The 22732-nt window shown below is 40.7% G+C and overlaps 1 protein-coding gene across 2 annotated transcripts in view; it reads left to right on the top strand.

Moving 5' to 3' along the window:
* Uso1 (USO1 vesicle transport factor) overlaps window positions 1-22732 on the top strand; it is a 54645-nt gene that overhangs the window by 5617 nt on the left and 26296 nt on the right. For both annotated transcript variants that reach the window (XM_048364069.1, XM_048364070.1), the window contains exons 2-10: window positions 2488-2574; window positions 2660-2724; window positions 4212-4288; window positions 7906-8006; window positions 8606-8708; window positions 8853-8908; window positions 10928-11048; window positions 17179-17357; window positions 22576-22716. In XM_048364069.1, coding sequence (XP_048220026.1) covers window positions 2488-2574; window positions 2660-2724; window positions 4212-4288; window positions 7906-8006; window positions 8606-8708; window positions 8853-8908; window positions 10928-11048; window positions 17179-17357; window positions 22576-22716 — 930 coding nt within the window. The remainder of the gene's footprint in view (window positions 1-2487; window positions 2575-2659; window positions 2725-4211; window positions 4289-7905; window positions 8007-8605; window positions 8709-8852; window positions 8909-10927; window positions 11049-17178; window positions 17358-22575; window positions 22717-22732) is intronic.

Below are 22732 nucleotides of genomic sequence, written 5' to 3'. Positions count from 1 at the left end.
CCTGAGCACTGTCCCTGGCTTCTTTTTGCTCAAGGCTAGCACTCTGCCACTTGAGCCACAGCGCCACTTCTGGCTTTTTCTATATATGTGGTGTTGAGGAATCGAACCCAGGGCTTCATGTGTGCAAGGCAAGGCAAGCACTCACTCTGCCAGTAGGCCATAGTCCCAGCCCAGTAATTTTTTTTTGTTACAGTTTTATTTTAAAGAAATGACAGATCCATAATCATAGCAACTTACAAATATTAGTTACTAAAACAAAAAAGAATACATAGTAGGGGCTGGGAATGTGGCTTGGTGATAGGTTTTCCTAGCATGCCTGAAGGTCTGGGTTCGATTCCTCAGCACCACATAAGCAGGAAAAACCGGAAGTGGTGCTGTGGCTCAAGAGGTAGAGTGCTAGCCTCTGAGCCTTGAGCTCAGAGACAGTGCTCAGGCCCTGAGTTCAAGCCCCAGGACTGGCAGAAAACAACAACAATGCATAGTAACTTAAAGGATTGAACTAAAAAGGATCTGAGTTCTAGTTTCTGAAACTATGTTCCTATCAGATGTTTTCAGATATTTTGTACCTACCTACTCTGTGGCTTATAACTTTAACCTCTCCTGCATCTTTGTTCTTTCTTTTTCTGTTATGGTACCGGGGTTTAAACTTAGGGCCTCCCATTTGCTCATCTGGCATTCTACCGTTTGAACAATGCCTCCAGCCCCGGCTTTTTGCTGGTCATTTTGGTGATGGAGTCTCGTGGACTTTTATGCCAGGCTGGCTTCCAACCTCAATCCTCTGGATTGTACCTGGCTTTAACTGTGTCTTGTTTGTCTGTTTTTGTTTGCTTATTTATTTATTTTTATGTGGGGGTTGGCACTGGGATTTGAACTCAGGTTCTCAAATTCTTGCTCATCTTTCTTACTCATAGCTAGCACTCTAACTTGAACTACACCTCCAGTCGAGCTGTTTTGCTGGTTAGTTGAAGATACAATAGTATCCTGGACTTTTCTGCCTTAAGCTAGCTATGAACCAAGATCCTCCAGCTATCAGCCTCTTGAGTAGCTAAGATTGCGGTTGAGTCACCTGTGCATAGTTTGATTTATAGGTGTGTGTGCGTGCGTGCGTGCGTGCGTGTGTGTGTGTGTGCGCGCATGCGCGCGCGCTGGTCCTGGGTTTGAATTCAGGGCAGTTTTTCTGAGTTTTTGTTCTCATGGCTAGTGCTTTACCACTTGAACCACAGCTCCACTTCCAGCTTTTTTGGTAGTTAATTAGAGATAAGAGTCTCACAGGCTTTCCTGCCCCCGCTGGCTTCAAACGTTGATCCTCGGATCTCAGCCTCTTGAGTAGTTAGAGTTACAAACATGAGCCCCCAGCACCCAGCTGATTTCTAGTTTTGACTTTTCTTATTCTCTTGTGTAATAGAAATGTAAATTATAACAGTTGTTAGCCAGACACCTGTGGTTCAGGCTGTAATCCTAGCTATTTGGGAGGCTGAAATTTGATGATTGAGTCCATGAGACTCTTATCTCCATGTAGCCAGCAAAATCCTGGACTCCAGGTGTGGCTGGTGAGGTGGAGCTCCAGCCCTGAGCAGGAAAGCAAAGCAAGAGTGTGAGGCCTTGAGTTGAAGTCCAGGTAATGGCATACAGACTGAAGGCAATGTCACTGCTCCCTTTGCTCTTTTAAAAGAAAATAACTTCATATCTTGTACCTTACTGGTGTTATATTTGCCCCCTTGATGGTTCAGAAAGTCATAGTATGCATATTTACAGTGATTTATTTCTTTTTCTTTTTTTGTCAGTTGTAGGGCTTGAACTCAGGGCCTGGCGCTGTCCCTGAGCTCTTCTGCTCAAGGCTAGCGCTCTAGCACTTTGAGTTACAGTGCCACTTCCAGTTTTCTGGTGGTTAATTGGAGATAAGTCTTATGGGTTTTCCTGCCCAGGTTGGTTTTGAACTGCGATTTTCAGATCTCATCTCCTGAGTAGCTAGGATTACAGTGTGAGCCCCCAGTGCCCAGCAGTGGTTTCTTTTTAATTTTTCAATTTATATAACTTATTAGTCTTCTCCACTCCTCACTTTTCAAGACTGAAACAATTGATCTTGGTAATGAGATAATAAATACTATGTAAATAAATATTTAGATTTGTGAATGACTGATTTTTCAGTGTCTGCATTTGCTGACTTTCTTTTTAAAATTATACAGTATAAGTTTGGGGGTAAAACTTCATGGCTGCAGGGCTGGGAATGTGGCCTAGTGGCAAGAATGCTTGCCTCATATACATGAAACCCTGGGTTCGATTCCCCAGCACCACATAGATAGAAAAAGCCAGAAGGGGTGCAGTGACTCAAGTGGCAGAGTTGCTAGCCTTGAGCAAAAAGAAGCCAGGGACAGTGCTCAGGCCCTGAGTTCAAGGCCCAGGACTGGCACAAAAAACAAAAACAAAACCCAACTTCATGGCTTTTTAAAAAAATTCCCTTAATGCTGTTTTGTTTTCTTATGGTAGATTCAAAAGCTTTGTGACCGAGTAGCTTCATCTACTTTATTGGATGATCGAAGAAACGCTGTGCGGGCTCTCAAATCATTATCCAAGGTCTGTAATGCTTTACAAATTACTTCAGTTTCTTAAGCTTGATATTATTTACTTTAATAGCTTTATTTTTTCTTTTAATGTGCAGAAGTACCGCTTGGAAGTGGGAATCCAGGCTATGGAACATCTTATCCATGTTTTACAAACAGATCGGTAAGTCTCTGTGAATGTTTTTTCCCCTCAATTTTCCTTGAAACTTTTTGTTAGTTTGCTTCAGAATTAACATAATTATTTTAGAAGATTAAATTATTAAAACGACTGAGATACTTAAATAATAATTAAATTTATGATAAGTAATGTTATTGATAAATACAGCTATTAAAATATTAGAGCTATTAAATTTTCACCCCAAGTTGTCATTTCAGTAAATATTTATTGGACACTAGGTGTAAGCCACTGTGCTTTGTGATAAACATAAAGTAGATAAACCACAGTGTGCAATAGTATAATTTATGATGGTATGTCAGTTATCCAGACTTACTTTTTTTTTTTTTTGGCCAGTCCTGGGCCTTGGACTCAGGGCCTGAGCACTGTCCCTGGCTTCTTCCAGCTCAAGGCTAGCACTCTGCCACTTGAGCCACAGCACCACTTCTGGCCGTTTTCTGTATATGTGGTGCTGGGGAATCGAACCTAGGGCCTCGTGTATCCGAGGCAGGCACTCTTGCCACTAGGCTATATCCCCAGCCCCTCCAGACTTACTTTTGTGTGTGTGTGTGTGTGTTGTGTATTGCTGGTCATAGAGCTTGAACTCAGACCCTAAGTACTGTCCCTGAACTTTATTTTATTTAAATTTTTTTTTGCTCAAGTCTAGTGTTCTACCACTCGAACCACAGCTTCACTTTGAGCTTCTTTGTGATGAGCCATGGACTTTCTTGCCTGGGCTAACTTTGAACTGTGATCCTCAGCTCTCAGCCTCTTGAGTAGCTAGGATCATAGGCATGAGCCACTAGCACCTGGCTCAAATCAGATTTTTTTTTTGTTTGCTTTTTTGTCATTTGGTATTTGGCCTGTCTCTGGAGCCGCAGCGTCTTGGGCCGCCGGAAGGTGGGTGAAGTGCGTATCTTCTTTTTGTGGCTGTGGATACCTTCCAGCACTGCCTTCTTGGCCTTCAGAGCCTTTTCCTTGGCTTCAGCTTTAGGAGGGGCCGGAGCTCCCTTCCTCACTTTTTTTTTTTTTTTTTTTTTTTTTTCCTTCCTCACTTTGGTCACTATCTTGGTGAAAAGCTCATAGCCTTTTGCTTTGAAACAAATGTGAGAAATTCCTTTAAAAATTAGGGAGTAGACTGTATTTGTTCACCCTTCCTCCTTCCATTTCTGTGCCCCCTTTTGCATCCATTAACAAGACATAAACAAATAAAGCCTGCCAAGGCTGGCTTCGAACCATGAACTGCAATCCTGAGATCTCAGCCTGCTGAGTAGCTAGGATTACAGGCATGAGCCACTGGTGCCCAGATTAAATTTTTATAATTATAAGTAAACCATTACACATTGCTTATTAGTTCTAACTTTGTCTATCTTATAGTAGATTTTTAGAACTGGAATTAATGTTTAGATAGTTGTGCTAAATAACTGTCTAAAACCAGTCATAATAGTTTGTATTCTGGCCAGCAATGTGTAAGTGTAATAATTTCTTTTTTCCAGTTCGGACTCTGAAATAATAGGTTATTCTTTGGATACACTATATAATATAATATCTAATGATGAAGAGGAAGAAGTAGGTAAGTTTCTAGTTTTTTTTTCTTTTTTCTATATAAGAATTAACAGATTATATCAATTTTGCTGATATTTGATATTAAGATGGTTGTATTTTATACATTTATTTGTAAATTATTTTTTTCTTCATTTAAGTGATTTTAAAAAATCAACAAAGACATAAGCCAGGTCTTTTACAATTTTATTTCCAAGAGGAGTACTTTGTTGTGATTAAAATTATGAGATGGGATAAGATGCTTCTTTTTTTCAAGACAGAATCTTGGTGTGTTATTTAGGCTGACCTCAAAATTCAATTCTCTTAACCAGCCCCCAGTGCCAGGATTTCAGGTGTGCACCATGACATTTATATTAAATGGTCTTTCTTTTCTTTCTTTGAACTCAAGGCCTCCCACTTGCAAGGTAGGTTCTTTACAGCCCCAGCCCAGTTTTGCTTTAGTTAATTTTCAGACAGCATCATGCTTTTTGCCCAGGGCATATCTGGCCAGGCTCTTACAAATACATGCTTCCAGGTCGTCTTGGCTTGGTGGCTGCGATAGTCTTGGTAAGAACTGTTTAGCTCCAGCAGCCTCAAATCACAATCTCCTGACTTGTGTTTTCCAAGTAGCTAGGAAATATTTTAAATGGACATTTTTGGTTCTAATTATATGATTTTAATTAGACAGTGTGCATCTTAGTCACTTCCAAGGTAAATTATTTTGCGTATTGATTAAAAAATCTAATTGTTTTATGTCTACATACCTTTATATATATGGTATATATGTGCATATGCACACACAAATCCATGTACATACACACATATATTACATAGAGGATGTTTCTCCTAGTAAATAGCCTTTTTCTTTTTGCCAGTCCTTGGTCTTGAACTCAGGGCCTGGGCACTGTCCCTGAGCCTCTTTGTGCTCAAGGCTTTACTGTGTGAGCCACAGCGCCACTTCTGGCTTTTTCTGTTTATGTGGAACTGAGGAATGGAACCCAGGGCTTCATACATGCTAGGCAAGTATTCTACAGCTAAGCCACATTCCCAGCCCCAAATACATAGCCTTTTAAAAAAAGACTTATGTAAATGTATAAAGAAAAACAATTTATTACCTGAGAAAGTTTTTAGTTCATTTCTGTTAAGTCTGTTTGGTGTGAAATGGCATAAATTACTTTGAAATCTACTCATCTTCTTGGTACATTCTTTTTTTTTTTTTAATTTTTTTGTGCTGGTCCTGGGGCTTGAACTCTAGGCCTGAGTGCTGTCTTGGATCTTTTATTATTTTAAATCACACAAGAGTCTTTTTTTTTTTTTACACGAGAGTCTTTATTGCAAGCTCAAGCCTGGGCTCACGGTCATCATCGTCACGGACAACGCAGGTCTGAATGGAGAGCCCTGGCCCTGGTCTTGGAGCTGTTTTGCTCAAGGCTAGTTCTCTAGCAGTTGAGGCAGAACTCTACTTCTGGCTTTTTGGTGGTTAATTGGAGATAAGAGCCTGACAGACTTTTCTGTTGAGGCTGGCTTCAAATGGTATTCCTCAGATCATAGCCTCCTAAGTAGCTAGCTTTACAGGCATGAGCCACCAGATCCTGGCCTTTTAAATGTTATTTGTATATTTCCCATTCTAATTCACATATCCAGCCCAGTACTCTTCCTAGACATCTATTCCTTGACCTTATTCTGCTTACTTGATAGCTCCATTTTGAGTTTCATAAGGTCTGTCAGCTATAGTATGCTCAGAAGTCAACTTTTGGTTCCATGTCCCAACTTGCTTCTCCCACAGTACTTGTCATCTCCATCTTTCCTGTTGTTTAGGCCCAGATCATGGATTACTGTTTGTTTTATGTTTTTCATACTTCTCCTATGTAATATTTCACCAATTCTTGTTCCCTCTACGGTCATAATTATGATTGCTAAAGTCTAAGTCACCTCTACCTTTTGCTTTGCTTTTTGCCTCCAGACCTGTCTCCCTACTTTCTTCGTCTCTGACAATTCTCAGCATTGCAGGCAGAGTAATTACTTTAAAACTGACATACTTTTTGCTTAACGCTGTAGTTTTGTGTTTTTTTTTGCCAGTCCTGGGCCTTGGACTCAGGGCCTGAGCACTGTCCCTGGCTTCTTTTTGCTCAAGGCTAGCACTCTGCCACAGCGCCCCTTCTGGCCATTTTCTGTATATGTGGTGCTGGGGAATCGAACCTAGGGCTTCATGTGTAGGAGGCAAGCTCTCTTGCCACTAGGCCATATCCCCAGCCCCATTAACACTGTAGTTTTAAGGCTCAGAAAAGAATGATTCTTTTGTTGATACAAGAGATGATTAATGTTTCTTACAATTTTTGAAGTATAAAGCTACCATGTCCAAGTATATAACCAATTGAACCATAGTACCACTTCCAGCTTTTTCTGTATATTTGGTGCTGAGAATCGAACCCAGGGCTTCATGTATGCTAGGCAAGCACTCTACCACATTCCCAGCCCCCATAATCAAATTTAGAAAACATTTTCTTTCTACTTTTGATTTCTTTTTTCCCTTCTTCCTGTACAAGCAACTCAGATTATCATCATTATTATTACTCTTGATTACTGTGCATTTCCTGTCATAGTCTGTGTTTTATTTTTTCCATTTCTACAGTATCTTAAACTTAAAATTTTAAAAAGAACTTTGTGAGGACTAGTAAACAGTGTCATGGTGAGTGCCTGCTCCACTGTTCATAGCCACTGCCTGGACGATATATGGCAAAGAGCTCTGTTACTCAACACATTCTCCAGTCACTTAGCTTTGTGTAGTGTGAGTGAAGGAAGGGGAGTAGGATATTGAGCAATTTCAAAGTGATTTCATCATGTCAGTAGACAATAAATGATCATTTGTTTTGGCAGCTGTTTACTTAGATTGTTTTTGATTCTTAACATATATCTGACAAACAACATTGAATTATAAAGCAGTTTAAAGAATTTTAACCATTATAGAAGACTAGGACTATGGAAAGAGGATTTTAAGATATTTTATATACAGTGAAATTTATTTTTTGAAGTTGGATAGCCTTGTGAGGTTGGGCAATAGAATACAGTGCTGAGGGCTAGGAATAGCCTAGTGGTAGAATTAGCTAATGTAAGGCTCTGTATCTTCTCCAGCACTGTCAAAATAGAAAGTAACACGATAGTATAAGCACTTCTATTTTCAACATAGAATATTTTTATATCACCTCAAATAATTTTCTTAGCCTAATAAAATTTAACCTGTTATCTTTAGGAAATGTGATATTTAAGTGGCATTGAAAAGTTATTTTAAGCATTTAGCTTTCAGGCCAGGCAGACTATCCTACACTTTAATCCCTACTACTCTAGGAGAATCATTTTCTCAAACAGCTAGGGCAAAAGGCACAATTCTCTGTCTGAAAGATAAACCAAAAAAGGCTGAAAGCCTGGCTTCCATGGTAGAGAGCTTGCCTAGTTAGCTGAGACTCTGAGTTCAAACCCAAATACCCTCCTCCCAATAAGAATGTAGTATTCTGTCATAATCATAGTACAGATACTAGCCATATTGTTGCTGTGTTTTAGTCTTTAAATGATCATTTCTGCTAATTCTTTATTGAAAAGATACTTTAAAAATAACATTATGTTGAAGTGCTTTATTTTTTACTATTACAGAAGAAAATTCCACAAGACAGAGTGAGGATTTGGGAAGCCAGTTTACAGAAATTTTCATTAAACAGCCAGAAAATGTCACTCTCCTGTTATCTTTATTGGAGGTAAATAGGGTACCTTGATATTTTTGTCATCTGAACAAGCTTCTTTTGTTGCTTTTTTGGGTATTACTGAGAAAGCAATATGTATATACCTTTAAAGATACTGACATTTATTTTGTCATATTCTTTCTACCTGCATATGTTTGTTTCAGTTGTATGATCTCTTGAAAGTTACTATCTGCATATTTTCTGTTTTTATAAAACACTGTTCTGTCTCACTGCTAATACTTTAGTCAGTTTAATACATTTACATGGACACTTTTCTTTTTTTTTTTGGCCAGTCCTGGGCCTTGGACTCAGGGCCTGAGCACTGTCCCTGGCTTCTTTTTGCTCAAGGCTAGCACTCTACCACTTGAGCCACAGCGCCACCTCTGGCCGTTTTCTGTATATGTGGTGCTGGGGAATTGAACCCAGGGCCTCATGTATACGAGGCAGGCACTCTTGCCACTAGGCCATATTCCCAGCCGTCACATTGACACTTTTCTGTTTATTGCTTTTTATTTCTCAAATTACTTTTCACATAGTTTCTTTGCCACTATTAGTTGAAAATGATTTTGTTAGGAATGTGAATTGCAGGTTTATATTTTAATTCTGTATTTCAGGAGTTTGATTTCCATGTCCGCTGGCCTGGTGTAAAGCTTCTGACTTCTCTTTTAAAACAACTAGGGCCTCAGGTGCAGCAAATTATTTTAGTCAGTCCCATGGGTGAGTGACTTACCTTCCTTATATAATATTGGTTAAAAATGAGGATCATTTCCTAGAGAACGTAACTGAAATGCGCTATACATTTTTTTAATCAGTATATGTATTTCTAACTGCCAGTATTTGTCTCATGGTTGTGTGTTTTAGGTGTTTCAAGATTGATGGATTTATTAGCAGATTCCAGGGAAGTAATACGTAATGATGTAAGTTAAATTTGGAAAAAAAAATCCAAGAGTATGCCATTTTTTCCCCCTCAGCATATAAAATCTGTGTTACAAGAAGTTAGATTTGCAAAGTTAGTCAATCTTTTAGACTTTTTTTTTCTTTTTGTTAGTCATGGGACTTCATCCTAGGGCATGGATGCTGTCCCTGAGCGCATTCATTCAAGGCCAGTGCTCTACCACTTTGAGCAATAGCTCCAGTTCTGGTTTCTGGGTGGTTACTTGGAGATAAGAAAGAGTCTCAGGACTTCCCTTCCTCAGGCTGACTTTGAACTTCGATCCTCAGATCTCAACCTCCTGACCAGCAGGATTACAGGCGTGAGCAACCAGCACCGGCTTCTTTTAGACCTTTTAAGTTATATACAAGGCCAGAGCACTTTTGTTGTTGTTGTTTGTCTGGCCAGTCCTGGGGTTTGAACTCAGGGCCTGGGCACTGTCCCTGAGCTTCTTTTGCTCAAGGCTAGCACTCTGCCACTTGAGCCACAGCGCCACCTCCAGCTTTTCCTGTCTATATGGTGCTGAGGAATCACCCTACCACTAAGCCACATTGCCAGCCCCCAGGTATTTATTTTAGTACCTGCGTATAAGTGAGTACTTTATATTAGTGATGTATTGCTCTTTGTTCATTGAGCATTTTTCTATGTTTTTACCTAAAAGTCCGTAATACAAGCTGGGCACTGGAGGTTCATGCTTTTAGTCCTAACTACTCAGGAGGCTGAGATTTGAGAGTTGTGTTAGAAGCCAGCCCAAGTAGGAAAGTCTATGAGACTCTTATATTGAATTAAATGCCGAGTGTACTGAGATAATTTATATAATTTGATTAAAGTTGCACAACTAGTTTGTAGGACACTCAGGTTTTTGTTTTTTGTGGGTTTTTTTTTGGCCACTCCAGGGCTTGGACTCAGGGCCTGAGCACTGTCCCTGGCTTCTTTTTGCTCAAGGCTAGCACTCTGCCACCTGAGCCACAGCACCACTTCTGGCCTTTTCTATATATGTGGTGCTGGGGAATCAAACCCAAGGCTTCATGTATACAAGTAAAGCACTCTTGCCACTAGGCCATATCCCTAGCCCCAAAATTCAGGGTTTTAAAAAATAATTTTTTTTATTATTATAAAGGTGATATACGAAGGGACATCCAGGTTTTTTTTGTTGTTGTTTTGGTTTTGGTTGGTCCTAGAACTTGAACTCAGGGCACAGGTCCTATCCCTGAGCCTCAATGTGTGCAAGGCTATCACTCTGCCCCTTGAGCCACAGCACCACTTCTGGATTTTTCTGAGTAGTTTATTGGAGAAAAGAATCTCCTGGATTTTCCTGCCTGGGCTGGCTTTGAACCATGATCCTCAGATCTCAGCCTCCTGAGTAGCTAGGATGATAGGCATGAGCCACCGGTACCCAGCTGGCATCCAGTTTTGTTTTTTTTAAGCTCAGAGCCCTTAAATTGTTTCTACTGTATTTTCTTGTTAGTAGTTAAATTTAGGTTGACAGCATTAAGCAGAATTTGATACCTAAAAGTAAACTCTTTTATCCTTCTCTCATCCTTTTTTTTTTGCTAGTCCTGGGGCTTCTTTTTGCTCAAGGCTAGCACTCTATCACTTGAGTCACAGCGCCACCTCTGGCAGTTTCTATGTATGTGGTGCTGAGGAATCGAACCCAGGGCTTCATGTATAGGACTGAGCACTTTTCCACTAGGCCATATTCCCAGCCCTAGAGTAATTTTTTTTTTTTTTTGGCCAGTCCTGGGCCTTGGACTCAGGGCCTGAGCACTGTCCCTGGCTTCTTCCTGCTCAAGGCTAGCACTCTGCCACTTGAGCCACAGCGCCCCTTCTGGCTGTTTTCCATATATGTGTTGCTGGGGAATAGAACCGAGAGCTTCATGTGTAGGAGGCAAGCACTGTTGCCACTAGGCCATATTCCCAGCCCCCTAGAGTAATTTTTAAATATTTAAGTTTTAAATATTTGACTGTTGTACTCCATTGAACATTCTCTTTTTTTCTTCATAAGGGTGTCTTACTACTGCAAGCACTAACAAGAAGCAATGGAGCAATCCAGAAAATTGTGGCTTTTGAAAATGCTTTTGAGCGACTACTGGACATTATTACAGAGGAGGGGAACAGTGACGGAGGTATAGTATGGAATTACTGAATGAGATTCATTAGGGCTCACTGGCTTATTTTTTTTTTGCCAGTCCTGGGGCTTGAACTCAGGGCCTGGGCACTGTCCCTGAGCTTCTTTTGCACAAGGCTAGCACTCTACCACCTGAGCCACAGCGCCACTTCCGGCTTCTTCTGTTTATGTGGTGCTGAGTAATCAAACCCAAGGCTTCATGCATGCTAGGCAAACAATCTACCACTAAGATACATTCCCAGCCCTAAACTTGTTAGCATTTAGGGAATACATTTGTAAGTAGAAGTGGAAACTCATATGTCATGCTGTTTCTTTCACTGTCCTATTGAGTATGGATTTCTTTTTCTTTATCATGTTTGATATTTCTCAAAAGGAAGAAACTTGTGTTTCTAAAAAGAAAGACATCTATACGATGGGCTGAAAGTCTCAGGGAAACAATAGAAAACAAGTAAGTTGAGAATACTTGAGTTGGAAAGAGAAGGTTTTAATAAGAGAGTGAAAGTTGTTATTGAAGATGAGACCATATAAACTGTGAAGTCCATGTGTTAATTGAGTTGTCACTGACATTAAAAATCAGCAGTAGCCAGGCACTGGTGGCTTATACCTTAATCCTAGCTCAGTAGGAGACTGAGATCTGAAGAATTTCCTTTCAAAGCCAACTGAACAGAAAGTCCTCAAGACTCTTATCAAAAAGCTAGAGGTATGACTCAAGTGGTAGAGCACCAACCTAGCATATATGAAGCTGTGAGTTCTACTCCTAATACCACCAAAAAATAAATTGAGGAAATATCAAGAATGACCGCAAAACTTAGAGAAAGACTTTCAACAAGATACCACTGAGACTTTCATTGAACAAAGAGAAGTAACCACAAATTTGTCACTTAACTGCTATCAGTGAAACAGGCAGATAGCTTTGGCATCAAGGGAACAGAAATTTATTCCTTTTTTTTTTTTAGCCAGTCCTGGGGTTTGAACTCAGGGCCTGGGCACTGTCCCTGGCTTCTTTTTGCTCAAGGCTAGCACTCTACCACTTGAGCCACAGCACTACTTCTGGCATTTTCTATATACATGGTGCTGAGGAATCGAACCCAGGCCTTGAGGTATATGAGGCAAGCACTCTACTACTAGGCTACATTCCCAGCCCCTCCATTTTATTTTTTATAAGACAGTAGAGGATAGCGAGTTGTCAGTGGCTCATGCCTGTAATTCTAGTTCAGGAGGCTAAGATCTGAGGATCACGTTCAAAGCTAGTCTAGGTAGGAAGGCCTGTGTGATTTTATTTTTATTATTATTATTTTTTTGCCAGTCCTGGGGCTTGGGACTCAGGGCCTGAGCACTGTACCTTGCTTCTTTTTGCTCAAGGCTAGCACTACCTCTTGAGCCACAGCCTGCTTTTTCTGTTTATGTGGATTGAACCCAGGGCTTCATGATGCTAGACAAGCACTCTACCACTAAGCCATATTCCCAGCCCCTGTGTGATTTTGTTTTTGTTTTTGTTTTCTTTTTGATTTTTTGCCAGTCCTGGGCCTTGGACTCAGGGCCTGAGCACTGTCCCTGGCTTCTCTTTGCTCAAGGCTAGTACTCTGCCACTTGAGCCACAGCGTCATTTCTGGCCGTTTTCTGTCTCTGTGGTGCTGGGGAATTGAACCCAGGGCTTCACGTATACGAGTCAAGCACTCTTGCCACTAGGCCACATTCCCAGCCCCCGTGATTTTGTTTTTATCTCCAATTAAATACCAAGAAGCCATGAACATTTTTTGCTTTTGTAATAGATTTTTTTTTTTTTTTTTTTTTTTTGCCAGTCCTGGGCCTTGGACTCAGGGCCTGAGCACTGTCCCTGGCTTCTTTTTGCTCAAGGCTAGCACTCTGCCACTTGAGCCACAGCGCCACTTCTGGCCGTTTTCTACATATGTGGTGCTGGGGAATCGAACCTAGGGCTTCATGTATATGAGGCAAGGACTCTTGCCACTAGGCCATATTCCCAGCCCTGTAATAGATATTATTATGATAGTGCTGGACACTGATGTGAAAACTAGACTGTTTATCCTTGGTATTCCAGGAGGTTTTATACATTTAATTTTACATATGTATAATACAATATATTTATATAAACATGTATTTATATATCATATCATATCAATACTTACATGTCATACACTTAATATATGATAGAGAATATATGCTTTTTTGGTATCAGCTCTGGGGCTTGAAGTTGGGAGTTGTCCCTGAGCTTTTGTGCTCAAGGTTAGCACTCTACCACCTGCGACACATTTCTGCTTCCTGCTTTTTGGTGGTTAATTGGAGATAAAAGTCTCAGAGACTTTGCTGCTGAGGCTATCTATGAACCATGATCCTCAGATCTCAGCCTCCCGAGTAGTAGGATTACAGACGTGAGCCTCTGGCACTGGGTTTAATTTTATATATTTTAAAACATCATAGCAGTATGTGAAAAGATTTCACATACACACACCCATACACATTCGAACATACTGTTACGCTTGGGAAAAAAAGTTTTCTCCAGCATTTATAATTTAGGTATTTTCCACTCAACCAAAAAATACAAGAGGGAAAGAGTGAGGAGAGGAAGCAAAGACGGAAAGGAGGGAGGGAGGGAGAGGAGAGGGAGGGAGGGAGGGAGGGGGGAGGGCAAGCATATGCTCAATAGCATCATTTTGTAGCTTTGTAAATCAGTTGTATTGTGTTTTTGCCTCAGTGAGTTTTCAACTGCCTAAACTAACCAAAGTATCTGAACTTAGTGCTTTTTCTCTGAAAAACAGAACTAAAAAAGTTTCTGAATAAACAACCCAGTGTTATGCTTAAAATTACTAAGAATCTTTAGTCTTAGAATGTCTCTTCTGTACCTTACTAGTTACATCTGTAAATTCTCACATGACAGAATTCACTAATGACATAAGAAGAAATTTTCTAATGAACTCCCAAAATTAAATTGACTAAAATTTTGCTTGTTGGTAATGGATAAGGCTCTGTGTCAGTGAGGGTTTTTTTTTTTTGGTGTTTGTTTGTCTTGCCAGTTCTGGGTGCTGTTCCTGAGTTTTTATGCTCAAGGTTAATGTGCCTGTGTTCTTGAAGGAAAACGAGGTCAGTTGTGATGCAAGTGTGTCATAGTATGAAGATGGGGATGTGAGACTGGAGAATACAGCTGATGTGCTTCTTTGGGTGAATAAATAGAAGCACTTCTGCCTAAAACCATTGTCATAAGTGACAATAAGGCAATAAATTGGGACATCTCACCAGTTCAACTCTAAAATCTGTGAGCAGAATTTTTATTCTGTTTCAGCAAATGCCGACACTGTATTAGTGAAGATGCTAAGCCATAGATTTTAATATGAAGAGAGACATTGCATACATACAAATATAATTTGCAATGCTTGAACTTGAAGATATGTATTGTGATCACTGTTTTGTGTGGACAGTGTTGCTTTGTACAGTTCTGAGGAATCAAACCTAGGGCTTCATGTGTATGAGGCATGTGTATGAGGCACTCTTGCCACTAGGCCATATTCCCACCCCCGATAGTTTAAAATTTGTATTTGCACAAAAACCTACCTGTACTGGGTGCTGATGTCTCCTGCCTGTAATGCTAGCTACTCAGGACACTAAGATCTGAAGATCGAGGTTCAGAACCAGCTCTGGCAGGAAAATCAGTGAGTTTTTTTTGTTTTGTTTTGTTTTTTTGCTAGTCCTGGGGCTTGGACTCAAGGCCTTAGCACTGTTCCTGGCTTCTTTTGCTCAAGGCTAGCACTCTGTCACTTGAGCCACAGCGCCACTTCTGGCCATTTTCTACATATATGGTGCTGGGGAATTGAACCCAGGGCTTCAAGTATGCGCGGCAAGCACTCTTGCCACTAGGCCATATTCCCAGCCCTCCATGAGATTTTTATCTCCAATTAACTATTGAAAAAGCCAAAAGTGAAGCTATTATTCAAGTGGTAGAACATTAGCCTTGAGCAAAGTAGCTCAGGGACGGACGGTGCCCACATTCGGAGTTCAAGCCCCAGGACTGGCACAGAAAAAACAAAAAACAAACCTACTCGCACATCATTGTTTATAGCAGCTTTATTTTATTGTATTTTATTTTTTGCCTGTCCTGGTGCTTGGACTCAGGGCCTGAGCACTGTCCCTGGCTTCTTTTTGCTCAAGGCTAGCACTCTGCCACTTGAGCCACAGCACCTCTTCTGGCTTTTTCTATATATGTGGTGCTGAGGAATCAAACCCAAGGCTTCATGTATATGAGGCAAGTGCTCTTGCCACTAGGCTATATTCCCAGCGCTATAGCAGCTTTATTTACAATAGTCAAAACTTGGAAGCAGTCAAGATGTCTTTTAGTTTGTAAAGGGATAAATAAAACTAGTACATCTATACAATGGGATATTAGCAATAAAAAGAAGAGATTTACTTAATTCACAAAAAGACATGTACAATCTTTAAATGTATTTAAAAAATTTTTAAAATGTGACCATCTGGGAAGGAAAATTTAAGAGACATAAAATATCACCAGTTAAAGAGATTTGGAGGTGAGGAAAGCATGAGAGATGAATTGCAGAGTATTTTCAAGGCAGTAGAACTATTTGTAGTGATAGGTATATGAGTTTATACATTCATAAAAAACCATAGCCTTGGGGCTGGGGATATGGCCTAGTGGCAAGAGTGCTTGTCGTGTATACATGAGGCCCTGGGTTCAATTCCCCAGCACCACATATACAGAAAATGGCCAGAAGTGGCGCTGTGGCTCAAGTGGTAGAGTGCTAGCCTTGAGCAAAAAGAAGCCAAGGACAGTGCTCAGGCCCTGAGTCCAAGCCCCAGGACTGGCAATAAATAAATAAAAATGCTTTAAAAAAAGCCCATAGTGTTTCATAGTACAAGAAGTAAACCCTAATATAAATTATTGACTTAAATAGTGTATAGCAAATCTGTCACACTAATGAAAGATGTTAGTAATAGGGGAAATAGGAAAGAAATATGGAGCTTTGTCTCAGTTTTTCTGTAAACCTAAGACCACTTAAAAAAAATACATGTACCCTCACCAGTTGTAGTCAGAAGTGTGAGTGTAGAGGAGCCTACCTGTTGTGAATGTCCAGTCTGCTTTATTGAAGAATCAGGAACCACTGATTGGTCTAGACCTTGCTCAAGAAAGAGTACTCGAAAAGTTTTTCTACATTACTAATGGAAGCTATAGTCACTGCCCTGGAGAAGGGCAGGTAGTAAGAAAAGTAAAAACAGGACGAAGCAGCGGAGGACAGGAAATAGGAGAAGTAGACTGGCATGGCCAGAGATCTCTAAGGCAAGTGCAGTGTTGAGAAGACAAAAGGACATTTTAGAGACAGAGATCACACTGTCAAATGTTTCCTAGCAATCGCTGAAGATGTAATTAATTTGCTCAATAAATATATAATAGCTGGTATGTGTATACTTGATGTCTTGTTTGTATCTTTTGGAGGAATATAACTAGTAGAGAAGACAGGGACTACCTAATAATAAAACTAACCAGCTAATGTAAAAGCATGTAGTTTGTGATCCTAATCTAATCATTGGATTTTTTGTCATCATTGTTCCTAAAGAAGTGATTATGTCATTTTCCTAAAAGAAAAATGAGACACTGTGGTAAGTAGATAGGTGGACGAGTTGGATAAGAAATGAACTCACTGCTTTACATGTGAAACTGTAACCCCTCTGTACTTCACTTTGACAATAAAAAAAAAGAAAAAAGTAAAAAAACAAACAAACATGCATAAATAGAAAAAAAAAAGAGATCGCAACTGGGGTGTGGTCTGTGTGTATCAGGAGTCAGAATAGGCAGATAGTTTTGCTGTAATAAAGAGATGCTGACCATAGAGATTTGTGTTAAAAAATGTTTTGTGGGGGAAAGCCTAGCCATAACCTAGCAAGCAACAAGGCCCTGAGTTCAAACCCCAGTACCATTGAAAAAAGAACATACATAATTTTAGGTTGGGATGTAGTTCAGTGGTAGAACATTTGCCTACCATGTGCAAGCCTTAGTTTCAATCCCCATTACCAAAACAGAAAGGATAAAAACAAAACAATAACATGTTTGGGGGTTGAATTTTCTTTATCAGCTTAACATTTCCATTTTATACTCTTACCATCAGGTATAGTTGTGGAAGATTGTTTGATTTTGCTTCAAAACTTGCTAAAAAACAACAATTCCAATCAAAATTTTTTCAAAGAAGGCTCATATATTCAACGTATGAAACCTTGGTTTGAAGTTGGAGATGAAAATTCAGGCTGGTCTGCACAAAAAGTGACTAATTTACATCTAATGCTACAGGTATGCTATCCTTACACGTAAACATGGCAAGAATTTTGTCAGTAATTCCTTCAAAGGAATGAACTTGCTTGTGTTTGATAAATCCAAGATAATCAATTTGTTTCAGATGAGCATTACATTTTTTTTTGTTTGGTTTTGTTTTTGTTGCCAGTTCTGGGGCTTGAACTCAGGGCCTGTGCACTGCCCTGACTTCTTTTTGCTCAAGGCTAGCACTCTGCCACTTGAGCCACAGCACCACTTCTGGCCTTTTCTATATATGTGGTGCTGAGGAATCGAACCCAGGGCTTCATGAGTGCTAGGTAAGCACTCTACCAGTGGGCCATATCCCCAGCCCCTAATTTTTTTTTTTTTTAATGCCATTCCTAGGGTTGGTTTGAACCCAGCACCTGGGCACTGTCCCTGAGCTTTTGCTCAAGGCTCAAACTCTACCACATGAGTCACAGCTCCCTTTCTGGCTTTTTGGAGGCACTAATTAGAGATAAGAGTCTTCCGGACTTTCATGCCATTGGCAGCTTTGAACTGTGATCCTCAGAACTTAGCCTCCTTAGTAGTAGCTAGGATTACAGGTTTGAGCTATTGGCACTGGGATAAAATCTTTTTCAATGGAAATTTGAAGTCATATTCAAAGACAGACATTCCCTCCACCATCATTCAACTTTGATAATTATTAGATTCTCACAATTTGTTTCCTTCTTGTACTCCTCTTGCTTACTCTGCTTTACTACTTTAAAATAAATTCAGATGTAGTTTCCTGTGTATGTGGTACTGAGGAATTGAACCCAGGGCTTCATGCATGCTAGGCAAGCACTCTTACTGCCAAGCCACATCCCCAGCGCAATACATCCCCTGCCACATACACAAAAAGCCAGAAGTGGTGTTGTGACTCAAGTGGTAGAGTGCTAGCCTTGAGCAAAAGAAGCTCAGGGACAGTGCCCAGGCCCTGAGTTCTAGCCCCTGGACTGGCGAAAAGAACAGGACAACCAAGTTGACAGATCACCTGTTATTTTATTTATGCTTCCTGATATTAGTGGAGGTAAGGAGTAAGAATGACATAGTAGAAATGACATAGTAAAATTGACATAGGCGGTTCACGACTAACCCTAACTTCAGGAGGCAGAGATCTGAGGAGTACGGTTGGAAGTCAGTCCAGGCAGGACAGTCTGTGAGACTCTTATCTCCAGTTCACCACCAGAAAGCCAGACGTGGGGCTCTGGGTAGAGAGTTAGCCTTGAGCAAAAGAACCCAGCGACAGTGCCTAGGCCCTAATGCAAGCCCCACAACGGCCAACAACACAAAAACAGCTTACCAATTGGTAAACTTGATCGTGTTTGCTTAGAGTGCTAGTTTCTTTTTTTCTCCAGAAAAACAAGTTTAAAGGACCGGTAGTGTAACTTAGTGCTGGAGCACTTGCCTAGCATGTGCAAGCCCCTGAGGTCAATCCCCAGCACCACATGACTAGCAGTGGTGAAGGGATACATTTCCTGTCAAAGACTAAGAACTTAAATTCAGTACTTAAAGATCTTGCTCCGCCTGCTTTGTAGCTTAGGATACTACATAAAGAATTATTTTGAGCCTGGCACCGGTGGCTACTCAGGAGGCTGACATCTGAGGATCACAGTTCGAAGCCAGCCTGAGCAGAAAAAGTCTGTGAGACTCTTTATCACCAATAAACTATTCAGAAAAAGCCGGATGTGGCGCTGTGGCTCAAGTGGTAGAGTTTGTAGCCTTGAGCAAAAAGAAGCCAGGGACAGTGCTCAGTCCAAGCTCCAGGAGTGGCAAAAAAAAAACACTAAATATGCTTTGCTGAGATTGATGAAACCAGAAAATGCAAACCAAAGGAGCTAGATAAATCTATTCTAATATATCCTTCTCTGAGATTGAAGAACTGATAATATGCATGGTCTCACAGACCACAGGTCACCTTGTTAGAATTTCACTGGTTGTTCTTTATAGCTTTACTTAGAGTTCTCTACTGTCTCCCAAGTATAAGTGCAGCATTGTGTTCCTCCTGGAATGTACACATCTTAGTTGGAATTATTCATCTCTAACTTAGGTCGTAATTGGCTTTTAAGCCACTGAAAACTAAAACCAGTCTACTTACAAATTCTTTTTTCCCTCTGGGACATTGGGTCTCATGTCTTCACCCAGGCTGGCCTTGAACTTTGGAATCAAGTGATCCTCCTGCCTTAGCCTCTTAAGTAGTTAGGGCTGTAGACATATTTATGGATTTTAAATTCATATTTCTCAGATAAAAATCAGGGAAATAGGCTGGGAATATGGCCTAGTGGCAAGAGTGCTTGCCTCATATACATGAAGCCCTGGGTTTGATTCCTCAGCACCACATAGATAGAAAAAGCAAGAAGTGGGGCTGTGGCTTAAGAGGCAGACTGCTAGCTTTGAGCAAAAAGAAGCCAGGGACAGTGCTCAGGCCCTGAGTTCAAGGCCCCCCCAAAAAAAAAATCAGGGAAATATTTCTTTTTTTTTTTTTTTTCAAATTTTTATTATCAAACTGATATACAGCCAGGGAAATATTTCTTGAGGTAATTGTTAACCTATGAAGGCAGAGTTCTCTTGATATAACCTCTTTTAGTTTTGCTCTCTGAAATAATGCAAATCAGTTCCTTATGGGGATAGTTTATATATTTGAATATTATTAGTCCCTCTTTCTTCAACCATGCTTCCTATTTCTCTGCCATTGAAGAATTGATCTTTTTTTAATTTTGTTAGATATAAAAATAGTACGACGATAATGATTTAAAAAATCCTTATAATTTAGAGATACATACAGAAATCTTTTTGAGAAAATTGACAGCCTGCCACTAGTGGCTTACACCTATAATCTCAGCTACTCAGGAGGCTGAGACCTGGAGAATTTTCGTTTGAAGCCACCTGGGCAGCAAATTAGCCAATTAACCAACAAAACTCTGGGTTGAAATGTGGCTCAAGTAATAGAGTGCCATTTTCTGTTTTGTTTCTTTATTTTGGCTAGTTATTTGCAGATAAACATCTTTGAAGCTAGTCTGCCTGGGCTGGCTTCAAACTTGTCAGCTCTCAGCCTCCTGAGAAGCTAAGATTACAGGTGCAGCTACTAGTGCCCAGTTTCTTTTTTTTTTTTTCTTAAAAAAAAAATCCCTGGGCTGGGAATGTGGCTTAGCAGTAGAGTGCTTGCTTAGCATGTGGAAGCCCTGGGTTTGATTCCAAAACCACATAAACAGAAAAAGGTGGAAATGGTGTTGTGGCTCCAGAAGGTAGAGTGCTAGCCTTGAGCAAAAAGAAGCCAGGGACAGTGCTCAGGCCCTGAGTCCAAGGCCCAGGACTGGAAATAAATAAATCAATAAACAGATAAATAAATAAAATTATTTCTTATGAAAACATAATTCATATGCTGTGTACTATTTGCAGTAATAACATTTATGCTTTGTTACATTATTGATTACTTTTATGTATCTACCTTAAAGTAATGAGTAACATTTGTCTGACACTTCATCATTAAGTAGCACCATAAATACCCTCCTCGTTTTCAATATACAAGATTTTGTGCATGTATATACATGAAATCCTAGTTTTTAAATGTATGGTATATGTAAGATTTTGTAACTGTGCCTGAGTAACTGTTTGAGGTGACTTTTCCTGTTTCTAAAATTTCATGTTCAAGTTCAGAGTAATCATTGAATGATGCAGATTTAAATAGCATCAGCAGTTAACAAGGCTAGCTTCTTAGCTAGTATGTGAATCTTTTACTAAGTTGTTAGGGTTTTTTTTTTTTTTTTTTGGCCAGTCCTGGGCCTTGGACTCCGGGCCTGAGCACTGTCCCTGGCTTCTTCCCGCTCAAGGCTAGCACTCCGCCACTTGAGCCACAGCGCCGCTTCTGGCCCTTTTCTGTATATGTGGTGCTGGGGAATCGAACCAAGGGCCTCGTGTATCCGAGGCAGGCACTCTTGCCACTAGGCTATATCCCCAGCCCCGTCCCTGGCTTCTTTTTGCTCAAGGCTAGCACTCTGCCACCTGAGCCACAGCGTCCCTTCTGGCCGTTTTCCATATATGTGGTGCTGGGGAATCGAACCGAGAGCCTCATGTGTAGGAGGCAAGCACTCTTGCCACTAGGCCATATTCCCAGCCCATTAGGGTTTTTGTTGTTGTTTTTGCTGGTCCTCGAGCTTGAATTCAGGGCCCGGACATTGTCCCTGAGCTTTCTTTTGCTCAAGGCTAGCTATTCTGCCACTTGAGCACAATTCCACCTCTAGTTTTTTGGGTAGCTTATTGGAGATTAGATACTGGGTACCAGTGGCTCACGCCTGTAATCCTAGCTACTCAGGGGGCTGAGATGTGAGGTTCGGGGTTCAAAGCCTGCCTGGTCAGGGAAGACCAAGACCACAAGATTCTTATCTCCAGTTAACCACCAGAAAACCGCAAGTGGCGCTGTGGTTCCAAGTGGTAGAGTGCTAGCTTTGAGCATAAAAGCTCAGGGACAGCACCCCTATGTTCAGTGCTCACAACCAACAAAAACAAAAGAATCTCATAGACTTTCCTGCCTGGGCTGACTGAGCCACTGGTGCCCGGCCAGTTGTTAGTTTTTTTTTGTTTGTTTGTTTGTTTTTGGCCAGTCCTGGGCCTTGGACTCAGGGCCTGAGCACTGTCCCTGGCTTCTTCCCGCTCAAGGCTAGCACTCTGCCACTTGAGCCACAGCGCCACTTCTGGCCGTTTTCTGTATATGTGGTGCTGGGGAATGAACCTAGGGCCTCGTGTATCCGAGGCAGGCACTCTTGCCACTAGGCTATATCCCCAGCCCCGGCCAGTTGTTAGTTTTAACATCTCTTTAAATATTTCCAGTTTAAGGAAAATTTGTCCTACTATTTTGTTTTTCAGACCTGCTTGGTTACTAAGTAGTTCATCATTCCTTACCTAAATAGCTTAATTTCATTCATTATTGACTATCTGTGTTCCAAATACTGTGCCTGCTGTTTGGGATATAAAAATGGCCAAGGCAGTTGCTGTTCTCTGGGAGTTCCCAATCATCTAGAAGAGATAAACTTAAGCAAACAGCATAACATAATAATGTGGCATACTGTAGTAGGTGATGTTACCGTCAGCATCCTCTCAATCTAGCTGAACAAGTGAGAGACACTTCATACAGCTTCTCCCATTTGCCTGGGTCAGATCTGCCTTAAGCTTCTACAAATCCCTAAATGGCAGATTTTGTTTTCTCATTTTTTCACAGCTTGTGCGAGTGCTGGTGTCACCCACCAACCCTCCTGGTGCTACCAGTAGCTGCCAGAAGGCTATGTTCCAGTGTGGACTACTGCAGCAGCTTTGCACTATCCTAATGGCTACCGGAATTCCTGCTGATATCCTGACGGAGGTACACAAACACAGGC

Source organism: Perognathus longimembris, chromosome 16, assembly GCF_023159225.1.
Source record: "Perognathus longimembris pacificus isolate PPM17 chromosome 16, ASM2315922v1, whole genome shotgun sequence".
Lineage (NCBI taxonomy): Eukaryota > Metazoa > Chordata > Mammalia > Rodentia > Heteromyidae > Perognathus > Perognathus longimembris.
The sequence above is the reverse complement of the archived record's forward strand: the minus strand, read 5'-3'. Positions and strand labels throughout refer to the sequence as shown.